Source organism: Gekko japonicus, unplaced genomic scaffold (assembly GCF_001447785.1).
Source record: "Gekko japonicus isolate JY-2015 unplaced genomic scaffold, Gekko_japonicus_V1.1 scaffold404, whole genome shotgun sequence".
Taxonomy (NCBI): domain Eukaryota; kingdom Metazoa; phylum Chordata; class Lepidosauria; order Squamata; family Gekkonidae; genus Gekko; species Gekko japonicus.
In genome coordinates, this window is record NW_015174854.1 from 508,765 (window position 1) to 533,325 (window position 24,561).

The 24,561-nt window shown below is 46.1% G+C and overlaps 1 protein-coding gene across 1 annotated transcript in view; it reads left to right on the forward strand.

The window, feature by feature from the left end:
* CAPN8 (calpain 8) overlaps nucleotides 1-24,561 on the forward strand; it is an 80,323-nt gene that overhangs the window by 19,003 nt on the left and 36,759 nt on the right. The window contains 4 exon segments of the mRNA XM_015424575.1: nucleotides 2,584-2,669; nucleotides 6,338-6,412; nucleotides 15,755-15,915; nucleotides 18,597-18,772. Coding sequence (XP_015280061.1) covers nucleotides 2,584-2,669; nucleotides 6,338-6,412; nucleotides 15,755-15,915; nucleotides 18,597-18,772 — 498 coding nt within the window.

A 24,561-nucleotide genomic window follows, 5' to 3' on the forward strand; every position in this document is an offset into this window, starting at 1 on the left:
GTAGGAGGAAGTGTGTTAGAGACAGTTACTTCATCACAACTGGGGTGGCAAGTGTTTGGAGAAAGTGTCATTAAATCAAAGGCTGATGCCACTGGGGTCTTTATTAGAAAGGAATAAGAAGAGGGACCCACGATACTTGCGGAGGAGAGTATTCCCCACGGCTCTCGGCCTGCAGAAGCAGGAGGACCTCAGGGCCGAGGAGGAAGCGGCCACAGATAAGCTTCCCCCCCGGCACTGGCGGTGAGGCCCGAGCAGCTCCCAGCCACCAGGCCCGCAAAGCTTCCTTCCCTCCTCCCCCAGCACTGGCGATGAGGCCCGAGTGGCTCCCAGCCGCCGGGCCCGCCAAACTTCCCTCTCTCCCCCCAGCACTGGCGATGAGGCCCGAGCAGCTCCCAGCCACCATGCCTACCAAAGTTCCCTTCCTCCCCCTCAGCACTGGCGATGAGGCCTGAGTGACTCCCAGTCTCTGGGCCCGCCAAGCCTCCCCCCCTGCAATGGCTGCGAGGCACTGTTCCCAGTGTGTTCTCTGCACATGCGCAGGGAACACTTTTTTTACTTTCCAGGGGATTTAGGTATCCCCCGTGTAGTTTTTTTAAACTTTTTAGATTTTTCTGCACATTTGGGGATTGTCCCAAGTGTGTATGAAAATCTCTTTGCCCCCCAAGTGCCCCTGATGTGCAGATATAGATATCTGTACAGAGGGGGCATCTTGGCTATTAGTATATAGACAAGAAGTGAGAACCGCAATACTTGCGGGGGGGAGTATGCCCCCCGGCCCCCGGCCTGCAAAGCAGGAGGAGGAGGCGGCTGCAGGTGAGCCCAGCAGCAATGACGGCAAGCCCTGCCTGGGTCCCAGCCGCCCACCCACCAAGCAGCAACAGCGGCGAGCCCTGCTCAGATCCCAGCTGCCCACCTGCCAAGGCTCCCCCGGCTCCCTCGCAGCTGCCAGCAGCAAGCTCTGCCACAGTTCCAAACGGCAAGTCCATTCTCCACACATGCGCGAGAACACAGTTTCAGTTTGGGGGGGATTTAAGTATCCCCATATATTTTTTTAACATGTCAGATTTTTCTGCACACCTCAGTAATGCCTCAAGTGTGCAGGAATTTCTGTTGAGCCTCCATGTGCCCCCAATTTGCAGAAATAAGTATCTGCACACACTGGGGACCCTTGGCTATTAGTATATAGATATATCTGGTACCTGACATTACATTTTATGGTACACATGGCCCAGACCGACAAAGTGACATAACAAATGCGTTCAACACCTCTGCTCTAAATGGTGGGACTAGCTGAAACAGTGGGAATGCTCAGTTCCCAGGTATTTTTTGTCTTTGTAAACAGCAGACGTGCAGGGACCCAATTCAGATCAGGACTACAGCACAGTCTTGATCCTCTGACCCTCAGAGTGGCTATTTGCTCCATTTGGGCAAATGTCCAAGCAGCTATAGTTAAGCAGTGCCCCTTCAGGTGGAAAAATGGAGGGTGAGAAAAGGGTTAAATCTCTTGCCCCATTGCACCAGGGTCTCCATCCAAATTGTCCCCCACAGGTGCTATATACAAAAGAAAATTCTAGCAAGCTCAGAACACAAAATCCCAATGTCCTGCTTAGCAGGGCCCCAATATTCCAATTTCAGAGTGCACTGGCCAGTGTTGCTGCTGCTGTTTCATCACAGCAGGAAGCAAGACTGCCACTTACTGCGACAAAGTTTCTGGTCCTTTAAAGGACACATGGCAGAACCTCAACAGAGGAAGCAGTGATGGAGATGGCTTCTCCTGTTGAAGTTTTGCTTGCCAGTGTTGCTGCAACGTAACCAACCACCCTAGTCTTTTAACTGGGGATCGAAGCTGGGATCTTCTGAATGCAAGGTAGATGCTCTACCACAGGAGTCTCAGCTCCTCACCATGTGAGAACAAATTGCTCAGGGAAAATGTAGAATATCCTTCTTTGGAGGTTTGTAAGAAGTTTGTGTATGGGGAACACTTTGTTGTTTGAAGTGTCATAATAGGTGACATCTTTTTTTATCTTCCATGTATTGGAGAGGTGATCATTTTCATCAATAAAACAGGGCTTGTTTAGTCCATTTGAACTCTAGGGAGCTGTACTGCATTCTTTCTACTATTTAGAGCCTACTGAATGCTTCCCTTGTCCCACCCACCACCCATCCCTTATGCTTCCTCTCTGCCTCTCAGTAATTTCTTGCAGCCTGAAGGCTCTTCTGCTGTTGGAAGGCCTACAGTTCTTTCTTTCTTTCTTTCTTTCTTTCTTTCTTTCTTTCTTTCTTTCTTTCTTTCTTTCTTTCTTTCTTTCTTTCTTTCTTTCTTTCTTTCTTTCTTTCTTTCTGCAAATTTTGTTATTGCAGTAAACTTTAAGGAAATCAACTCTGCATGTGTGAAATCAGATTACTTCCCCAGTTCTGCCAATACTCTGTAGAGTTCCATGAATTTTTTGGTACTGACTAGCAAGAGATTATGGCAAATAGTGTACACTGCATTCATCTTTAAGGAAATAGACAAAGGGATATATTATAGGCTGGTAATGGAACTACTAGGGGCTGAGATTTTGTTTGTTATGCTTCCTACAGGTTAACTACCGTGGACACCCAGAGAAACTAGTCAGAATAAGAAATCCATGGGGTGAAGTGGAGTGGACTGGAGCATGGAGCGATAAGTAAGTCATGTATTTCTGCTATGTAACTGGCATAAAATTACATGGTTTTAAAATCATGAATTTTTCATACTCACATGCCACTGTTGAAGTGGATATTAACCCTCTATTTATTTATTTACTTCATTTATATCCTGCCTTTCTCCCCAGTGGGAGGGGACCCAAAGTGGCTGACATCTTTCTGCTGGCCTCCGTTTTGTCCTTACAGCAACCCTGTGTGGTAGGTTAGGCAGAGAGTGGGTGACTGGACAAAGGCAACCCACTGAGCTTCCATGGCACAGTGGGGATTCAAACCTGCAGTCTCCTAGATCTAGGGTTGCCAGGTCTGAGTTGAAAAATACCTGGAGACTTTGGGGGTGGATCCAGGAGAGTGCGGGGTTTGGGGAGGGGAGGGGCCTCAGCATGGTACAATGCCATAGATTCCACTTCAGAACAGCCATTTTCTCCAGGGGAGCTGATCTCTGTCAGATGGAGATCAGCTGTAAAAGCGGGAGATCCCCAGGCCCCACCTGGAGGCTGGCAATCCTACTTAGATCCTAGTCCAGCACTCGGACCACTATGCTGTCTGTTCCACTTCTTCTTTACAGTGCTCAGGGAAGCATATGCCAGTGTTTTGTATTTTATCTTTGCAGCAACCCTTTTAAGTAGGCTAGGCTAAGAGATGGTCAAAGTCACCAAGGGAGCTTCATAGCTAAGAAGGGCTTTCAACCTCGATGCAAATCTCATGCAATTACTGGCTACAGCCTACAGGCAATTTACCACTTGTGAGGTGTGCAAGTTTCTCTGGCGTGAATAGCTCAGGCATCTCAATGTGGGGAGCGTGTGCATGCTACTTTTCTGAACATAACACTGGAAAAGCGAGCAAAAATAATCCTCCCTGGCCCTCCATCATAATTGTATGAAACTGTGCATTCTGTCTCTTCGGAAGTAAAGTCTTGTTACATTTGGAAAGTTATTAAATCAAGTGACACCTGAGAAGACACAAGAAATATTAATAAATTAGTAGAATAATCTAATAACCATGTCTGCGTAATACAACTGAGTTCATAGCTGGGGGCAGGGACAGATGAAAAAGCCAATCTTCTTATTTAAGTGGATTCTTCTGATGCCCAGGAAGAAAAATATTTCCTGTTCAGAAAGAAATTTAACTAAAAGCGAATGTAAAAGCTGGCAGATCTTTTTAATCAATATTTTAAAAAATTCCACTGACCTTCTTCTACTCAGGAGTGAGATATATGTGACCTTGCTGCTCTAAAGGAGAAAAGATCCAAAGTGTATTTCTGAGCGTCATTTCTCCCTGTTTAATGTCAAACATGAAGGATGACCTCATATGGGACCAATTCACTTTTATTCAAGAAAATGTCATGCAGTTAGAAATAGCAGAAATAACAATGTATACAAAGAAGTCCCAGAAAATGCAGGTGCATGCATCAAAAACAAGGTATGAACAATGTTATTCTTCTTAGCCAAAAGGCTGAGAAGTGAGCTACTGCCATTAATTCAGTACCTAGTTACGTATCCAGTGATTCTGTGGCTATAAATGTTCTTTTTTTCTCATGTATTTTAATTATTGTTATATTATTTTGTCTAAAGGCCTTCGTGCTGTGTAGACTTCCATGAATAAACAAATTAATAGTGGAAAAACTATATGTCCCTTGATCACTATTGTGAATCGAAAGCTGTTTTGGCACTCGGCTGTGAAACTCCTAACAATAATAAGCAAGTTGCCATTAAAACTTAAGTTTCCTGAATAAACAGTCCTGGGATAAGAGGATGGGTCCTCTCATGGATGAGTAAGTCGTTAAACAACAGACTGCAGAGGGGAAGAATAAACACACAGGTTTCACATTGGAGAGAAGCAAGCGCGGAGTCGTCTATGGACTGGCATTAGGATTTTGTTCATAAAGGATCTGGAATTGGGAGTGAGCAGGGAAGAGGCCAAGTCTGCAGAGGACACCAAATTATTTAGGATAGTGAAAAAGAAAGTGTATTTTGAGATGCTCCAAGAGGACCTCTTCAAATTGAGTGAGTGGGTAACAACTGGCAAATAAACTTCAATTTGTAAAGTGGTGCATGAAGAAAAATTCTGATTTTAAATGTACACTGAGAGGGTCTGAGCTAGTGGCAACAGAGAGGAAAATAAATCTTGGGGTGATGATGGATCACTGTTGATCAGTGAAACAGCAGAGAGTGGTGAACAAGGTAGTTGTATGCTAGGGATTATTAGAGCAATAAAAAATAAAACAGTTTTATTGTAATACTCATGTACTGATCTATGGTGAAGCTGTATTTGGAATACTGTGTCCAGTTCTGGTCTCTGTATCCCAAGAAGGGGATCATACAGCTGGAAAAGATGCAGGAAAAGTCATTCAAAATTACCAAGGCACTGAAACCTGTGGAATTTTACCTACACTATTTTAGATGACTTTAAAAAGAGATTAGACAGAATGGAGGAGAGGGCCATCTCTGAGCCATGATTGCAAATGGAACCTCCATGTTCAGAGACAGAATACCTGTGAATGCCAGTGGCTGGGGGGCAGCAGCAGAGGGAGGCTTTGTCCTTGATGCTCCTGCTGTTTATCTTTTAGTGCTAGGGTTGCCAGGTCCCTCCTGGTAACTGGCAGGGGAAGGGGGGGATTTACCTGAAGAAAGAGAAAGGCCCAGGTCTCATAGCGAGCATCGCACCAGAGGTGACATCATCACACCAGTGATATTTAGCAGTGCTCTGGTATTTGGGCAAAAGCTCTATGGTAACACTGGCTTCTACCATAGTGTTTGTGCCCAAATACCAGAGCGTTGCCTGGATGCAGGTGGTGTGATGATATCACTTCCTGTGTGATGCTGGTGATGAGGCCTGGGCTTTTCTCTTTCTCCAGGTAAATCCCCCCCCGCCAATCAGCTGCTGGGGGGCAGGGCCTGTCAGCAGGGGACACTCACCTCCACCGCAAGGTCTAGAAACCCTGTTTAGTACCTCTGGCCACCAGTGCTGGATTAGGTGGAACGTTTGATCCAGCTGGCTGTTCCTATCTTCTTAGAAAGTGTCTTGTGAAAATTGGAATATGGGCTATTTCTGCTTTTATGAAGTAGCTTTCTAGGTATCCAGGCTTGCTGCCCAGACATTCCTCACCATTCAGTTATTCTTGTCACAAGGGAGGCTACGTGTGTGGTTTGCTGCCACATGGCAGCAACTGAAATTATGACCCTCAGAGATAAGGGTAGAAACTCTTTCAGCCTGAATTGCTATTTGCTGCAGAGTGGTGCTCTGAGTGTTGAGGCCATAGCCCAAAGCAGGTCCTTGGAGCCACAGACTTCTATTGAACCTTAGCTGCAATGTGGCCATCCTTGTCAACGAGTACAGCTGACCTTAATGAACTCCCTGTCAGAGAGAATGCCAGAGACAGCACTCTCTACAGGATGGATGAGACGGTACTGATCATACATTCCTTTAGTTCATTGCAGTGGCACTGTGTTCCTGCACACTGGTTCTGTGACCAAATCTTCTTTTCCAGCTGTGTACTTTACTGGTTTACATTTCATATAAATGTTAGAATGGGTAAAAGAGCTGAACTCTGCAGATAATATTTACCATTGTGCCTTGTTAAAACACACACACACACACTATTTTGTAATGGAAAATGTAGTAGCCAGTTTCTCTTCTTGTGTCCTTGCAGTGCTCCTGAGTGGAATTATATTGACCCCACGCTAAAAAAGGCTCTGGATAAGCAAGCAGACGATGGTGAATTTTGGTGAGAGTCTTTTAATTGGTGTGATCTTTAATAGAATGTGGACATATAAAGCTGCGCACATGCTGATGAGTAGGTCTCAATGTAGGCCTGCTTCCTAGAAAATATGGGGAGGGCATAGAGGGGAAATTGAGTAACTAGCTACCTTTACATGCCATGCAGTCTTCTGCTTTCCCTCTTTCACTTCCTATAGAAGCTTCTCCCTAGCACAACTCTGTGCAGTTCTGGCTGTAAAGAACTTTGGTTCCCTTGAAATTCTGTTCTGATTCAAATTTTGGTTCAGGCTTCGAATGCGGCCTGCTTGTCAGTTAAATAGAGTCCAAGACTGCCTTGCTGAGGAGGAACGTGGTGACCTTGTGCAGCCTAGATAACAGCACCTGCAGAAGGGAGTGTGAAGCCTGGTACAGGCTTTCCAGTTAGCCACATTCATTTCAATTAGGCCCATGATCTGCACTTGTGGCAAAGGGGCTGAGCCTAGCTACAGATTGGCTTTGTTCCTTCCTCCCAGATTAGACCACCTGTTCAGCGATTGGTTCAACACTTTGGCTATGTGTCATCAATAAGAGATCTTATTGGTTCATAGTAGGTTTGCCAGCAGTGGGTTGGAAAATACCTGGAGACTTTGGGGGTGAATCCGAGAGAGGGTGGGGTTTTGGGAGGGGAGGGGAGGGGAGGGGAGGGACCTCAGCATGGTACAATGCCATAGAGTCCACCCTTCAAAGCAGCCATTTTCTCCAGGGGAGATGATCTCTGTCAGCTGGAGATCAATTGTAAAAGCAGGAGATCTCCAGGCCCCACCTGGAGGCTGGCAAGTTTAGTTCATAGGCCTGGAACCACGAGGGTCCCTTACCCATAAAAACATGAGATTGTAATTTATCCTCAGTTTGATAATGGCTACCTGAGATGTAGCCATGTAGACATCTTGCTCACTTTCGGCCATCTTGGATACTTCCTTGCTTGGGCCATTCTGCTCTGGCCTGTGGTGACTCAGGAGTAGAACCACTTTGGATCACTGAAACTTCCATCTGAAAATGGGTAATAATTTGTAACTTGGAACCAATGTAATACAGTTGTAGTTAGCCTTTGAATCTCTAATTTTATTATTTTATCCTTACAGTCTTTTGTTCTTTTTTAAAGTATCCTTGCACCTTAATAAAAATATATTTTAATTTACTCTTGTGGTTATTTGGTTTCACAATCCTCAAGTCTAAATCCAGAGTCTAGACTGGCTGACCAACTACCACTGCAAATTGTCTTTTGTGAGAAACTTATTCTCTGAGCCTACCTCACAGGGTGGACTTTCTGATTTAGACCCAGGAGAGTTAGAAGCTTTGCCCTTTTGCTTCTGACTATTGGGTTAGTTAAAAGGGCTGGTGGCTGACTACCAGACTGGTGCGTGAACAGTTACATCCCAGGGTTCTGTAATTTTGTGTTGCAGCCCTGTAACAAAAGGCATTTAGCCTGAGCTGGGCTAAGTGATCTTTTGACACTGGCCACCAAGTGGGCCCAGTTGCATGGTGGAAACCGTCAAGGAGTTGCATGGCACACCACACTTTCCCCTCTACCCCCTCCCCACAATAATACCTCACAACAACCCTGTGAGGTAGGTTATGTTATGTTCTGAGTTATTTCTAAGCTGTTTAGTTATGGTTTGTGCTAGGGCTCCCAAATCTCGCCAAATCGCGGCGGGGGAGCTGCATGTCTTTGCAGAATCCGTGCCGCGGGGACGGTGAGACGCGTTGCACCGCCGTCGCCAGGACATGATGCTATGTGTCGCTCTGGCAATGGGGCTGTTTGGAGCCCCATTGCCAGAGCAACGCGTAGCATCATGTCCTGGCGACGGCGGGTGCAACGCGTCTCACCGTGCATGGCACGGATTCTGCAAAGACACACCATCCCCTGCCGCGACTTGGCAAACCTAGTTTGTGCTAAGGTATCCCAGCTTCATCTGTTGTGATTGGCGGCGTAATAAAGACCTTCTAATGGTCCTAAATCCATACAGAGTACCCTATCAGAAAGCTCCGCTTGGGTCCAATCAGACCTCATGAAATCAGACCTCATGAAACTATATACATTGTATATAGTTCAGTTTGGAACAGTATAAGTTTGGATGCCGCTCTTTGCAGAGTCAGATTAGAGCTGAGTAATGTTCTGAATAAAAGCCTTGTATTGATAATCATCTCCTGCCTTTCAATACTTAAAAGGTTAGGCTGAGAATGTATAACTGGCCCCAAGTAAATCAGTGGAGCTTCTATGGCAGTTTGGTGATTCAAACCTGGGTCTCCCAGATCCTCGTCTGAAACTCTGACTACTACACTGCATTTAGGGTTGCCAACCTCCAGGTGGGGCCTGGACATCTCTTGGAATTACAACGGATCTCCAGGCTACAGAGATCAGTTCCCCTGGAGAAAATGGCTACTTTGGGGGGTGGCCTTTATGGCATCATATCCAAATGACATCCCTCCCCTCTAGGTTTGTAAGCTCTGGGTTGGGAAATACCTGGAGATTTGGGGGGGGGAGCCTGCAGAGGGTTTGGGGAAGAGAGGGACCTCAGCTGGGCACAGTGCCATAGAATCTATCCTCCAAAGTAGCCATGTTCTCCAGGGAAACTGATCTCTATTGCCTGGAGATCAGGTGTAATTCCAGGAGATCTCCAGGCCCCAACTGGAGGCTGGCAACCTTACTCTCTCTCTTCCAAACCCCACCCTCCCCAGGCTTTGTCCCCCAAATATCTAGGAATTTCCTAATCTGGAGGTGGCAACCCTAACCTTTCATGTAGGGACCCCAGCCCCTTGGTGGGGGTGGGGATCCCCCAATTTGCTGGGCTCTTTCCTGACACCAGCCAGTTGGCTGGCGGGTAAAACCCCGCCTGCAAATGCACGCTCCCCCAACCAACTTCCGGGTAAACCAGAAGTGCGTCTCCAACATCCTCACATCAGGGGTGATGTCATCATGTCGGGGACGCTGGGGGCGGCACTCTGCTTTTTGGGCAAAACTTTATGGTTCTGAGGTCAAATTTACCAGGGAGTTTAGTCCAAAAAGCAGAGTGTCACCACAATGTCCCCAGTGCAATGATGTCACTTCTGGGCAATGTCATCACATCAGGGGAAACTTCCGGTTTGACTATAAGTTGCTCAGTGCAACTTCTGGTCTTCCAGAAGTGCCCTGGGAGCCCCCTGTTGGCCAGGCGAGTACACCGTGGCAAACCTACTTTCATGGGGCTGCTGTTGTACAGTCACAAGAAGCCAACCCTGGATGAGTCATGCAAGTCATGTAGTATAGTTTCCCAGTGCTTGCTGCCAGGTCTGGCCCTAATGAGTCCTCCCTGGGAGGGAGGACTCATTAGGGCCAGGCCCCACTCCTGTCTTTTACTGAGAGAAACCAAAGTTAGAAGGCTGGCAATACTTTTGTGGTTGCCTAGGAATAGGCTAGGAATAGAGCTGCGGTGGCTCAAGTGGTTAAGACGCTGAACTGCAGGCTGTGGAAGGTCGGTAGTTCAGCAGTTCGAGACCCAAGTTGCCGCATGACGGAGTGAGCTCCCATCTCTAGTTCCAGCTCCTGCCAACCTAGCGGTTCGAAAGCAAGAAATTGCAAGTAGATAAATAGGTACCACTTCGGTGGGAAGGTAACAGCATTCCGTGCGCCTTGGTGTGTAGTCATGCCGGCCACATGACCACGGAAAAGTCTTCGGACAGCGCTGGCTCTTCGGCTTTGAAACGGAGATGAGCACCGCAACCCTAGAGTCAGACTCGACTGGCTTTCGAGCAAGGGAACCTTTACCTTTTAGGAATAGCCACTGAGGGACTACATTCTTAAAGCTCCAAGCACTGCTTCTATTATTTGGGGGATTTAATCTTTAAAAAGATTTCAGGCTTTTCTGAAAACCCGGGGCTTTTCTCAGGTTGTAGAAATATCTGTTTTATCTTGTCATGCCCCCAGTCTCTAGATTTAAATATGCACAAATGGGGCCATGTTGAGAATTAGACATATTGATAAGTCAGGGACCCGCTTGGACTTGCAGGGAGGGAACATATTATTTCCCCCTGCCCTGCTATTTACTTTATTTAGGGTTGCCAACCCCAGGTGGGGCCTGGAGATCTCCCACTATTACACTTGATCTCCAGACGACCAAGATCAGTTCCCCTGGAGAAAATGGCTGCTTTGGAGGGTGGACTCTATGGAACTTCCCTTCCCCAAACAGTGCCCTACCCAGGCTCCACCCCCAAATCTCCAGGTATTTCCTAAGAGCCGGCAACCCTAACTTTGTTCCTTCCCTGAAAGCCCCCATAGCCTCTCCCCTTTTCTGGCTTCCTTCTCTCCTTCCCACCTACCAACCTACATTTATCTTCCCCTTTGTCTGTAGCCAGGCCTGTACACATGGGGGTGCCTACAGGTGCCCAGCACCTTCCCCCAATAGCCTGGCACCCTCCCCAAACATCCCTGCCTCCCCCCTTCCTCCTCTCTGTGAAGCACCCACCTGGCTTGCCGGGGGAGGGGAAGCATGTCTCAGCCCAAACTAGACTTGCTGCTAGTGTGATTGTAATGCCTGAGCTGCTTTGGAAGGTGCAAGACAACGTTCCTGTCTTTGCTCTTCTTTCGGATTGCCTGCAAATGAAGGGGGGGGGGTATAGGAAGGGGATGTGAGCAGAATAGCCCCTTGGCACTAGGGGTTAATGTGCTGCTCAGGGGGTTATTGTGCTGCTGCTGCTAGCTAGCTAGCTAATGGAAGCAGATTGGAATAGCTAGCTAGCCAATGGAAGCAGTCTATAAAACTTCAAGGGGATCTCCCAGATCCTTCAACAATGCTTGCCAGAGATCTTGGGTCTTCTGGGGGTAGGCTTTGATTCCAGAGCAATGCACAGTGCTTCAGAGAGAATACAACTTCCAGACACAAATACTGATCTTTCTTTATTATTTTCAAACTGCTGTAAGTGCTGCTCCTCCTCTGCCTTGTTTTTATCTGTCAACTCTTACCTAGCCATGTCTCTCCTCCTCTATATTTCCATTAGGCTTGCCAAGTCCCCCCGGGGGGGCGGGGAAATCCCCGCCCCAGAGGCCCGTTTCTTGCCGCCGGTGGATCAAGCCCCGGGGAGTACTCCATCCCGACGTGCACATCACCCAGAAGTGACGTGACGACGCCGGGCACGCTGGGGGCGGGGCCACGGTCATCAGAGGGAAAACTCTGCGGCTCGATTACCGACTTGGCAACCCTAATTTCCATAACAACAACCACCTTGTGATTAGGGTTGCCAAGTCCTACCTTGTTGTGGAGCGGGGGACTCCCGGGTTGATCTCGGAGCACGCAAAGTGCGCACGCGCTGCATCCACGTCACCAGGAAGTGACCTGACGACGCCAGGCATGCTGGGGGCGGGGCCACGACCATCCGAGGGAAAAACATAGTTTTCCCTCGGATGACCGTGGCCCCGCCCCCAGCGTGCCCGGCATGGAAGCGTCACTTCCTGGTGACGTGTACTTCGGGGTGGAGTTACCCCCAGGGCCCGATCCAGCGGCGGCGGGGAACGGGCCTCTGGGGCGGGGGTTTCCCCACCCCCTGGGGGACTTGGCAAGGCTACTTGTGATATAGTCAACTCCACTGTACTAAACCGCCCCCTTGGGACCCCCTAACAAAAATTTTCTGGGTACAAGGCTGTTTATAGCTTTCCCTCCTTCCCTCCCCCTGGCAGCCTTTCCTCGAGAAAAGTGTGGCCCAGTCACATGGAACCAGCTATTGGGCTCAGCTGTATGGTGCCAGCCAGGCTGGGCCTAGTTGCATTGTGGGGAACCTGTAAGGAGTTGCAGGGAGCATTTCACTTTCCTCATATCCTCCTCCTCACACTATTACCTTTTTCTGTCCTCCTGGTAGCCCCCATATCCTCGGCTTTCTCTGTTTCTTTCTCCCCACCCACCCACCAACCTATCTTTCATCTGCCCCCACAGTCAACTATATTTATTATTTGTTTACTTCATATATATTCCACCTTTCTCCCCAATGGGGACACAAAGCAGGTTATGCCATTATCCTCTCCTCCATTTTATCCCCACAACAACCCTGTGAGGTAGGTTACTTTGAAAGTATGTGATTGATGGCAAGCCCAAGGTCCTCCAGGGATCTTCCAAGCTGGGTTGCCAACTCTGGGTTGTGAAGTTCCTGGAGATTCTGGGTCAGAGCCTAGGGAGGCTGGGGTTTGGAGAGGGGAAGGACCTCATCAGGGTATACTGTCCCACCAAAGCAATCATTTTCTCCAGCCATGATCTTGGTAGTCTGGAGATCAATTGTAGTTCCGGAGATTTCCAGGCCCCACCTGGAGGTTTGCAAACTTACTTCCACGGCAGAGCAGGGATTTGAACCTGGGTCTCCCAGATCCTAATCTGAACCTCTAACCATTGCACCCCACTGGCTTTTGTGGAGGGTGGCTGCTGTTGAACAGTAGCAAGCAGCCAGGCTTGGGTGAGTCATGCAAGCAGCCTGGTGGTTGCTGGCGAGTCTGTCCCCAAAGAGTCTTCTTTCAAAAGCTGAAATGCCTATGGAAAGGGCCCTCCCCCTCCCTGCCTTTTACTGACAGAAACCAAAGCTTGAACGCTGGCTATACTATTGTGGCTGCCTAGCTATGACCACTGAGACAATTCATTTCTTAAAGCTGCTTCTTTCATTTTGGAGGGTTTAAATTTTTTTTTTAAAGATTTCAGATTTTTCTGCAAACCTGGGTTTTTTTCAGGGTTGTAGAAAGATCTGACTTGTCTGTCCATGACCCCAATCTCAGGATTTAAGCATCCACAGATGAGGCCAGATTGTGAATTAGATATGTTGTGAATGTTAGATATGTTAAGATGTGTCTACAAACACATCTTAACAAGCAGTTTGCTTCTGTATGGATTTAACTGTCAGTTAAGCTCTCGATCACAAGGTCTTCTCCAGGAACCTCTGCCTTGTGAAGCTGTGGTTGGCTACCAGAGCAAGGCCTTCTCTGTGGTGGCATCCTGAGAAGTGCCTTTCCCACTCAGATTCATCTGCACTCAGATCCATGTGAGACCTATGCTATAGCATTATACGTAATAGTGAAACCTATCCTGTTCATCTATGGGCCCGTTCATACGAGGGGTTTTGGTCCGGGAGCGAGACAGAACGGAGGCGGATCAAACGGGCGCGATCCCACGGCAACATCTGGGAATCGTTGCCTGCCCGTCCCCGATCTGTCTCTTCCGTGTGAAAACCCGCACTAAAAAGAACCACCTACCTGGGTGGTTCTTGTGAAGTAGAGCGCCTCAAACCGGCCATGGGATCGGCCGCGCGTCCTTGCGCCGGCACATCCCGGCCTCCGGCTGAACTGCGCATGCTTGAGCATGCGCAGTTCGGCAGCCTCCCCCTTGCCTCTGACTCTTCCTCCCCGGCATGTGATCGTGCCGGGGAGCAACGGCGCGCGGTGCACGGGATCCGTGGGATCCCGCCCGCGCGTATCTTTTTTGATGCGGCTCTCTTTAGCCGCGCTTTGCCGGGTGTTTTCCCTGCCGTGTGGCAGGGGCCTATGTTTTTTTATCACTACAAGGCCTGATTTCTGAAGCATATGGTTTACGTCTGATTTTATTATTTCTCCTTTTATATTGGGAATTTACTGTCTGTTGACTTTGATAGTTAGTCACTGAGAGTGCTTTTAAAGAAGAAACATTGGATTAACCAACACAATCTATTATTAAATATGTATGCCAACTCAATGTATGTTTCAGTGGATTACAGCCTGTAACTGATACTCTACTGGTGAAATGTCCATGAGAATTCTGACAAATGACATTTAATTACACACTGTTCTTGAAATGCTGTACATAAGGAAGCAGCCAGAAAATGCTGAAGGCATTTCTCTATAATGTCAGAATTGTGAGACATGAGGAAGAGATGTGAACTTCAGAGAAGATCCCACGAGCTTTATGTGCTTTGTGTTTCATACTACTTCCTGAAGATTATGGCATTCAAAAGATTTTTATGTACTGTCCTTTTCTGGCTACTTTCCCACATGTGTTTTCAAAATGTGAGCAAGGAAAATGGCTGGCATTGGTTAAAAAAAAAAAAAAAGCAAACATGGTAGATTCTCAGCTGTGCTCTCACATTGGCTGCGGTCAGAATGGCGGCATGGAGTGATATGGCACCGCCTCTAATTGTACCGCTTCGAAGTATTGTGGGGCATACCAGCCAGACAGCACATACTGCTGCAGTTCACCCGCATAGCTATCCTGTGGCCAAGCATCCACATTACTGCAGCGCCTCAGTCACGGAGTGTGCTGCCTGGTCGTTTTGTTAAATAATGCAGGCATGTGCATGTGCACATATACGCACATATAGGCAGAAACTCCAACAACAAAAAACCCACTGGCGGAAACAGATCTGCAGGTTCAGACCACCAATACGTTCTGCATGCGCTCCCCCGTGTCCAGACATCCGGCCACGCATGATGAATGTGTAGGAACTGAAAACACCATGTTTTACATGGTGCCTATTTACTCCAGTTCCAACTCATCATACAATGGGGTGAGTACATTTGGGGAACGGCTGGCAGCTGTGGCTGTGTGACCAGGCCCATTTAATCTGTCTGTGACAGGCACCTATATTGGGCCAAACTGCCAGTCTGAACACAGCCATTATGCTGACAACTCATCAGATGCAGTTTTTGCTGCCTCTGGTTTGGCAGGCCCCTATGCAAACGGAAACTGAAATGATCTCTGTAGTCCCCTGTAATGGTGGGGGCAGGGTCTGTGCCAGGCTATCGGTGTTCATTGAAATGGTGGCTTCAGTATAACAGTAACATCCATTTGGGATGTGTACGTGTCCCTCCACTCTACCCAGAAAGAGGGTGGTCATCTCACTGCCTTCCCTCAAGCCACTGCATATGGGCCAAATGTCTTAGAGGTAAGGCCATATCACTTGGTACCGTTAGAGAAATTGCCCATGGATGTCTGGAATGATGGCTGTCTGGAGTGCTAGCATTATCAGGCTTCACAGGGTCAGTTGTTGCTCTTCTCCTTTACAACTGCTGGGAAGAATACTTTCTTGGTCTGGGATTCAATCCAAAGAAATCATGTGGGAAGCAGTTATCAATTGCAGGGCAGGGGCAGATACACTAGAATTCAACCCAGTGTGAGCTAAGGACAGCATGAGTGGCTTTGAGAACATTAATCATTGAGAATTTTAGGTTTTAAATATTGATGGCAATTTCTAAAGCTTTGTGAAGCGGAATGCCAAGTTATTCCCTCGTACTCTTGCTGTTTGCTGCCTCTGAAGAAACTAAATCAATGACAAGAGGGTATGGCCACATTCCAGATTCGCTAAGCATTCTTTTATGCTCTTCTGATGGCAGGATGTCCTTCCCAGATTTTCAAAGGCAGTTTACAAGGCTTGAGATTTGCAACTTGACTCCTGACACTCTGACAAGCAATGAGGTTCATAAATGGAGCCAGACTTTGTTCAATGGACACTGGCAGAGAGGATCTACAGCTGGTGGCTGTCAAAATTATCCAGGTAAAGTCTCCAGGAGGAACTAAACCATTAACAGACCATTGCTACTGACAAAATACATAGATTTGTATTGCAGGATTTCTTGAAGATGGTTTCAGTTGTGTCTCTGTACAAAACTATGGGGCTGTTAGATCAATGGATGGGGCTCCATCCCTTCATAGTAGGAGTTACAGCTATGATGACCAGGCCCTTCACTGCCCTGGCCCCACGAGTGTGTGGAATGCCCTCCTGCAGATGGGGGTTACTCCTCTCTTGCCTCTTTTCAGAGGGGGAGCAAAGGTTTTTATTCAGAAGGGCATCCAGCTATAGAGATCAGCTGCTGTGGAATGATTTCTGTGTTTTATTAACTATTACTGCAGACAGGTTTTAAAACTGATCATTAGATTTTAATTTTTAAAAATGATTTGGTATTGTGAACTGCCTTGAGCGGAGGACACGTGGGACAGGAATATTTTATCTACATCACTAAGCAGTAGTTGTATTTGCTAATGAGATGTTCAATATAGATTAGTTTTATGGCCACTTCCAACTCAGAAAAGAGATGTATTCATTCATTGGGCCCCGAGAAAATTTTGTTTGTGAAAAATCCTACTACGTTCACTAAGATGTACTTCTTAGCTTGGTTCCACACGAAGATGGCATGCTGGAAGCCCGTACGTTGAGTGTCAGTGTTCACCTGACTCTGTCCTCATTCTGAACATGATTGTGGGCTGCTTAGGGCTTTCCCCATTAAATAAAACCCACTGTTCTCCAGTTCAAAGCATGAATTGTGAGGTGGCCGTGGCTGGAGGGATGACACCCTTTCAAAATGGCATGATGCAGTTCACTGCCCATGTGCCATTTGCCCGCTCCTATGGCCTTCTTAATGGTCCCCCCCGCCCAGTTTTCCTGCCAAGCCGTGTTGTAGCGTGATAGTGGGGCTCAGCAGGGAAAGTGAAAATGAGAGAAGCAGGGATGGGTTCTGGGCTGCAGGGAGCCCATCACAATCACTGTTAACTCTGCACTGGTGGGGATTTGGAAGCAGCCATAGCAGTGAGTTGTGCGGCGACAGAGCATGTGGATGTCATTTCTGCCAGTTCCCAAGACTCCTTCTGCTGCTGTGGCATGCATGCTGTTTCGTGTCCTTGCGTAGATGCAGCCTGTGAAATATTACAGCCTAATTATGTATGGGATAGTGCTGATAGAAGACTCACCTTGGGTTCATGAAGTCCGCATTTGTAACCTTGCATGCCTCTGTTAAATTCAAAAGTCTGATTTACTGTTTCCATATTATTTGTTTTTAATTTTCAAAAATCCACCTTGCACAATTTTCAGTGTGGATGGCCTTAAAATATGCCAAACCAAATGTATGCAAGACAGTATATCAGTATAGCAAAGCACCGTTGTTTTTATTTGTCCAGTGCTAAATTAAGTTCTAAATGTAGTGCTGTTTGTCGCTCCAGCATGAATAGGTAATTAAAATGAATAGTAGTGTGGCATGTGTTAATTAAGTATTTTAAAAAACGATTCCAATTGGGAAAACAGCTATTCTGTAAGACAGTAAAACATGATTTTACTTGTAAGCCTTTCCTTGGTAAATTCAGTGCTGTGGTGATTCTCTTAAATATGTAATTGTGGAAGATTTTATAGTATCCAATTTTGCTATAACAATGAAAGCTTGCACCCTCAGTTATTTGACTCCAATGCTGCTACAGTGGATGAGCAATGGTGTTTTTTTTTTAATGGAAGTGATTTTGTATTTTGCTTGGCACGCAGAAGGTTCCAGGTAAAGTCTTTGACATTGCCACTTAAAGGAATGCAGACAGTTGGTGCTGGGAAAGCTCTTTCTCTGCCCAAGACTCCGGGGAGCTGCTGCTGCTGTTCAGTCAGTGATACTGAGCTTGATGAGTCAAGGGTCTGATTCAGTACAAGCCCCATTGGGGAAACCTAGACATACTGATGGCTACAGGTAAGTCTCCCCATTGGGGCAAACAGCAGCTCTCCTGGGCAGTTCCGGGTTGGGAAAACAGCACAGGAAGGAGGCTTAGCTCACTTTTCTCTGAGCACCAGGGTTCTGATTCAAATTGGGCCTATATACACTTGGGAACTCCCAGTGCACATCCAGTCAAAAGACCCTGTGAGACTCAACGACTTTGTAATGTGTAAATTGGCCCCAGATAGAAGGAACCGTTGTGATGAGAAGAGCAAGATTCCACTCCAGCCTTAAGGGTCAGAACCTCCATGCCATGATGTAAGATCAGAAGTATCATGGGACTTTGAACAAGCCTCTGTGCACGGACCTGAATATAACGGCAATTTAACAATCTAGAGACAATGAGGTTTTTTTAAAAAAAAACCCGATTAATTTTCCAGCTCAGTCTTGCATCTTAGAGGATCTAGTCCAGGAACAGTCTCCTGGGGATAAATGAGTGGTTTTGTCAACTGGTCTTTATTTCCCCAGGGAATGCATCTTAGTGGTTCAATTTGTTATTACTGCAATAAATACACAGCACAGCTGGGGTGGGGGTGGGGGAAGGAAGCATATAGTATAATGGGAAGGCTGGGCTGAAAGCCAAATTGGAGTTCTCTCCTCAGAACTATTCCCTGCAGTGCGGACAACAGTAAACTTGACTGTGTTAGCAGCAGAGAGGCTCTCCTTTCATTCCCCTCTGACCTTTTATGTATTTATACTTCTGCCTTTATAGCAACATACTGGACCAACCCTCAATTTAAAATCAAGCTGAATGAGCCAGACAGTGACCATGAAGGAAGTGGGAGTGAGCCGTGTAGCTCAGTACTGGTGGGCTTGATGCAGAAGAATCGCAGGAGGCAGAAGAGGATGGGGGAAGGGCTACTCAGTATCGGATTCTCCTTTTATGAGGTACAGCACTCATGGCTGCGTCTTGAGTTTCTCCTTAGCTCTGTCCAAACAATACTACTGATTAAGTTCTGTTACATTTATTTAGTGTAAGTGAACTTGGGTCCAGCATCCTAAGCCTCTCCAGAGTTCATCCTGAAAGGTCAACTGTGAAAAAGACTTTTCTCAAGCCCTACTATCTGTGCCCCCACTTGCAGATGTGCAGGTGGCAACCAGAGGAAGGGTTTTTTTCCAGTAGTGGTGGCACCTTACTTTTGGAATGTCCTCCTCCTTCGACTTCCGGTTGACGGAACAGCGATGGCGGACGCTCTCCTCACAACAGAGGAGGGTGAATTGCACACCGGCGGCCTGGTGGGGTGCCACCTCAAGTGACACCCCTGTGGAGCCTTTGCGATAGGCTCCAGGCCAGGGGGCTTTTGAGGGGTAGCCTCTTCGATGGCGCAATGCCGGAGAATTGAGGCTCCCCTCCGCCCCGAAGGACCAGTCACTGGACTGACCGGGACAAGCACCGGAGATCGAACAGAATGGCGTAAAAATTGAGCGTGGTCAGATAAACTGACCGACAATGAACGTGAGTTCAGAATAAAACGAAGTATTTTGAAAAGTGATCCCCCCCCCGCGATCAAGAACAGAGATTGCAAAGAGGGACGCCTCTTTTGCGAGAGTGGTAAACGGACATGAAGGGGGTGAGGGGAGGAAGTAAACTGAAAGTGTTTTGAGAGACTTATCTGAATCGCGAAGTCGGTTGGTAAGTTTTCCAAGTTTTGAGGGAGTGGTAGAAACTGTAAACAAAGCGGAAAAGATGGAGGCCCAGCAGAGAAAGTTTAAGATGAAGCTGGGCGGGCAGAGCCCGAGGCCAGAAGAGGGAACAGATGTCCTCAAACTCCTGGCGGATATGCTCAAACCGGTGATGGAACAACTCGATGGTATTAACCAGCAATTGACTGTGATGAACAAAAATTTTGCTGTGCAGCAGCTCCAGCTGAACGAAACAGAGAAAAAAGTGGAGCAGGCAAATGAGAGAATTAAGGAGATAGACACCACAAGCAAGAAGTTGAAGAAAAGGATGGGAGAGGTGGAAACGAGGCAGAACTGCCAAGAGAACCGAGTTTTAGAGCTACAGATGGAAAAAGCTAACATGGTTCTCAGGTTTCAGGGGGTTCCTGAAACAGATCGAGAAGATCTGAAGAAGGTGCTCAGTGAACGTGCTCAGTGAACTTATCGCTCCAGTAATAGGCTTAACAGCAGATGAACTTGTAAACGAAATGAAGTAGCCTATAGGGCATACTCCAACTACATTAAAAAAATAGTCTACCTGGAGAAATAGTGGTCAATTTTGTAAGAAGACAAACTAGAGACACCATTTTAAAAGCAAACTCAGCAACCCCACTGAAAATGGGAAATGTAATCATCAAAACGCTAAAGGATATCCCATTTGAAATCAGACAAAAGAGGAAAAACTACAAGGATCTAATTTCTTTTCTTCAAACAAATGGGATATCGTACAGATGGGCGGTTCCCGAAGGTGTCAGCTTTAAAATCAATGACAGAAGAGAGAAGATAGACTCCACTTTTAAAGCTAAAGAATTTTTGAGACGACAGCTGGGGGAAGAGGAAGAGTCCAAAGAGGAAGAAATGAAGTCTTGTGACTCTGTTACCTCGGGAATGGTAGAGGACTCTGCGGCAGAAAAGGGTGCAGGATCTGCCAGAGTGGTGTATGATTTCAGAGACAGAAAGCCGAAGTAAAGGCAGAAGGACTTGGAAAATGGCCTTTTAAAGCGAAGAATAAGAAGATGATCAGAGACTTCTCTCATAACAACTAACAAAGTAACATATAAATAGCGAATTGTTATAAGCAAGAACTCTACAAGTATATTGTGACATAAACTCTAATAATACTAACATTTTAACTAACAGTGAAAAGATTTCCTCCTCTTGGGGTTTTAGATTAGTGTGGTTTGCTTTTCTTTCTCCTTAGATGTAGTCCCTTCCCTATTATTTCTTTGTAGTTTTTGTAGTTTTGCAAACTAAAAAATATTCCTTCGGGGATTCCAAAAAAAAAAGAAAAAGAAAAAAGGAATGTCCTCCTCCTTGAGCCTTGCTTGGAACCTGCCTTACTGTCGTTTAGGCAGCAGGCCAAAACATTTCTTTTAATCTATGCTTTTAACTGAGGGGTTCCATCTTTTAAAAGTTTCTAGCCCATTTTATGGGTATGATTTCAGACTACTGACTGTTGTTTTGTGCTCTTTTAATGCCCCTAACTTTTTAAAATTATCATTCTTATGCTCTTGTTTTTATGATTTTACTGTATACTTTGTACTTTGTGAGCTGCCTGGAGCAGATTGCTGGAGAGACAGCATATACATTTTCTACATAAATTAAATAAGAGGGAGGCCGGCACAGGTATCAAAGTAAAACTGGCAATGACATGTATTTACACTATAATGGTCTGTGAACTTTACAGTTTTCCTTACCTGTATTGTAGGGGTTATCTTACTCCCACTTGGGAATAATCTCAAATCTTTACATCAGAGACAGAAAGCTCATTACACTTGGCATTGAGTTGCAGTAAGATAAATTCTCAAAAAAGTGATTTCGTTGCTTTGAAGCTATGATCTATGTAAACATATATGCCTTTACAATATAACTGTTTTTTTGTTTTTTTTAAATCCCTGAAGGGATATTTTTTTTTTGCAATAAACTACAAAACTACAAAGAAAATATTAGGGAGGGAACTACATCTAGGGATAAAGAATAGATAACCACACTATACTAAAACCCCAAGAGGAGGAAAGAAATTAAGTCCTTATAATTTTTCCTCTTTTGTCGGATTTCAAATGGAATATCTTTTAAGGTTTTGATGGTTATATTTCCCATTTTCAGTGGAGTTGCTGATGTTGCTTTTAAGATAGCATCTCTGGCCTGTCTTCTTGAGAATCTGACCACTATTTCTTCAGGCAGGCTATTTTTTTAATATAATTGGAGTATGCCCTATAGGCCATCTCCATTTCTTTTACCAGGTCATCCGCTGTTAAGCCTATTGCTGGAGCGATGATCTTGCTAAGCAACCTCCTCAGGTCCTTTTTCTCCGCTTCAGGAACTCCCTGGAACCTGAGAATCATGTTAGCTTTTTCCATCTGTAGTTGTAGCAAACGGCTTTCTTGGAAGTTTTGCTTTGTTTCAACTTCTCCCATTCTTTTCTTCAATTTCTTACTTGTGGTGTCTATCTCTTTAATTTTCTCAGCTGCCTGCTCTACTTTCTTCTCCGTTTCTTTCAGCTGGAGCTGCTGAGATGCAAAGTTCTTATTCATCATGGTCAATTGCTGGTTAATACCATCGAGTTGCTCCATCACCGGCTTGAGCATGTCCGCTAGCATTTTAATGACGTCTGCTCCCTCTTCCGGTTTTGGGCTCTGGCTGCCCGGCGGTTTCGTTTTCAGCTTTCTTTGCTGGGCCGCCATTTTCCCCGATTTGTTTACAGTTTCTACTGCTTCTCCCTGGCTCGGAAAATCACCCCACGATTTCGGTATTCAAGTAAGTCTCTCAAAACACACTCGTTGTGTTTCCTCCCCTCTTCCCCTTAGTGTCGTTTATCAGTTCATTTGCATAAGAGCCTCTTTGCGGTCCACTTTTGCCAGAGGGGAGGGGAATCCACTTTTACAATAATCCGGTTTATTCTGAACTCCCGTTCATTGTTGGTCAGTTTCTCTGACTTCGCTCACTTTAAATGCCATTCCGCTCAATCTCCGCGCTTGTCCGGTCAAGCCAGCTTGTGCCCGGAGGCCACACAGTGGCTGGACCGTCAGGGTGGAGGGGAGCCTCAATTCTCTGATGTTCTGTCGTCGAAGAGGCTACCCATCAAAAGCCCTCTGGCCTAGAGTCTATCACAAAGGCTCCGTGGGGGTGTCACTTGAAGTGGCACCCCTCCAAACCGCTGGTATGCAGATCGCTCTCCCACGGTTCAGGGAGAACGTCCGCCATCACTGCTCCATAAACCAGAAGCTCACAATATAACTGTTAATGGATATTGCACATGGTCATTTCTCCTCCTCATTCCATTGAAAGGCAAGTTGGTTGCTTTATCGTCCTCATGAAAAACACTGGAACAAATTATTATCACTTTCATATCCAGCTGTCACTGAGTGCAAAAGGGAAAAAATACCCAGCTGTGAGGTCTAGGAAGGCTTAGAGCCTGACATGCTCTGGTCTGAAAACATCCTTGCCTTGGTCTTGGAGTGACAGTAATACCAAACAGCAGGCTCAGTGTTATTCAGCAATGGCTGTGATGCGTCCTCTGCACAGAGGGCTCAAGACTTGAGAGCCAAACTACTCAGATGCTGCAGTTCATGAGTGGAACTTCACTTATGTGATTCGGCTGTAAAAACCCCCAGCAGAATGGGGCTGCTGCTTTAAGGAGTCAAGGCTAGACAGAACTTGTTGCTTTAGAAAATAAATGGATATCCTTTATTGTTAAGTTCACATGGATAGCCATGTTGGTCTGGAGCAACAGAAAGAAGGTTGAGTCCAGTGGCACCTTTAAGACCAATAAGGGTTTATTCTGGGTATAATCTTTCATGTGCATGCATGCTTCTTCAGATACTCCATATTATGATAGGAAAGGAAGAGCAGGCATTCTAGGTATCTTCCTAAGCTAGGATGGAGAGTGGTGCTGAGAGCACATCTTGAAGGTTAGACAATGGAGCAGGTAGAGGAAATAGGTGGATGGAAGGAAGGCCCTTAGAACAACATTCTAGGTCAGAGGTATCAAACTCATTTGTTATGAGAGCCGGATCTGATATAAATGTCACTTTGTTGGGATGGGCCATGTGTGCTATAAAATGTAACACAAGGTACCAGAGATATAAACTTTATAAAGTTGATTTCAGATGTCAAATAGCAATAGCAGGTGAATGACAATAGCAGGCTTGATTGGATTAGGTGTGATATGCAGAAGGGTAGTAGGCATGGAGATACCAGTGTTGGTAATGTGACAGGAAACCTAGGTCTCAGTTCCATCCAGGAGGTTTCAGTCCAGGAGGATGCAAATAATAAATGGACATAAGTCTGACATTAGAAACCACAATATTCAGTTGCTGACCTAAGAGCAGCAGTGCTTTTATGAAGGAATTTCAAAGGGAGATTAGAAAGAGAGACTGCTGAATTGCAACTGATAATGAAGCTCAAGACAATGTATCGGACTGAGTTGAGAGCTAGTTTTCCTGTCTCATTACCAATGTATACTATTATCATTTGGCATCTGAAATCACTCCACTCTCTAAGATATAAGGACCAATGCATGTGTTCTAATTCCTAATCAGTGCCTTTTAGAAAGAAAATAAATCCAGATAGGAACAGAGAAATCCAATCTTTTTTTTTAATCAACTTTTCAGAAAAAGCCAAAGTAATTTACTCAATGTACATTGTGCTTGTCAGAAGAATTCAGACTCCCTCCCTCCCACCCTCCCAAGAAGTGTGCTTGCACACAAAAAGCTTATACCTGGAATAAAATGTTGTTGGTCTTAAAGCTGCCATTTTTTGGTTTCTCCAATTTGGTTTCTCCAATTTGGACTCCAATTTTGGTTTCTCTCTCTCTCTTTCCTCCATCCCCCAAAAGAGGAGCAGCAGCCCTAGAGAAGGAAGCAGAAGTTTGTGTGTGTGTGTGTGTGTGTGTGAGAGAGAGAGAGAGAGAGAGGCTTGTTTTTGTGTCTATCCAGCACAAAGCAGTCATGAAGCTCTCTCTCTCTCTCTCTCTCTCTCTCTCTCTCTCTCTCTGTGTGTGTGTGTGTGTGTGT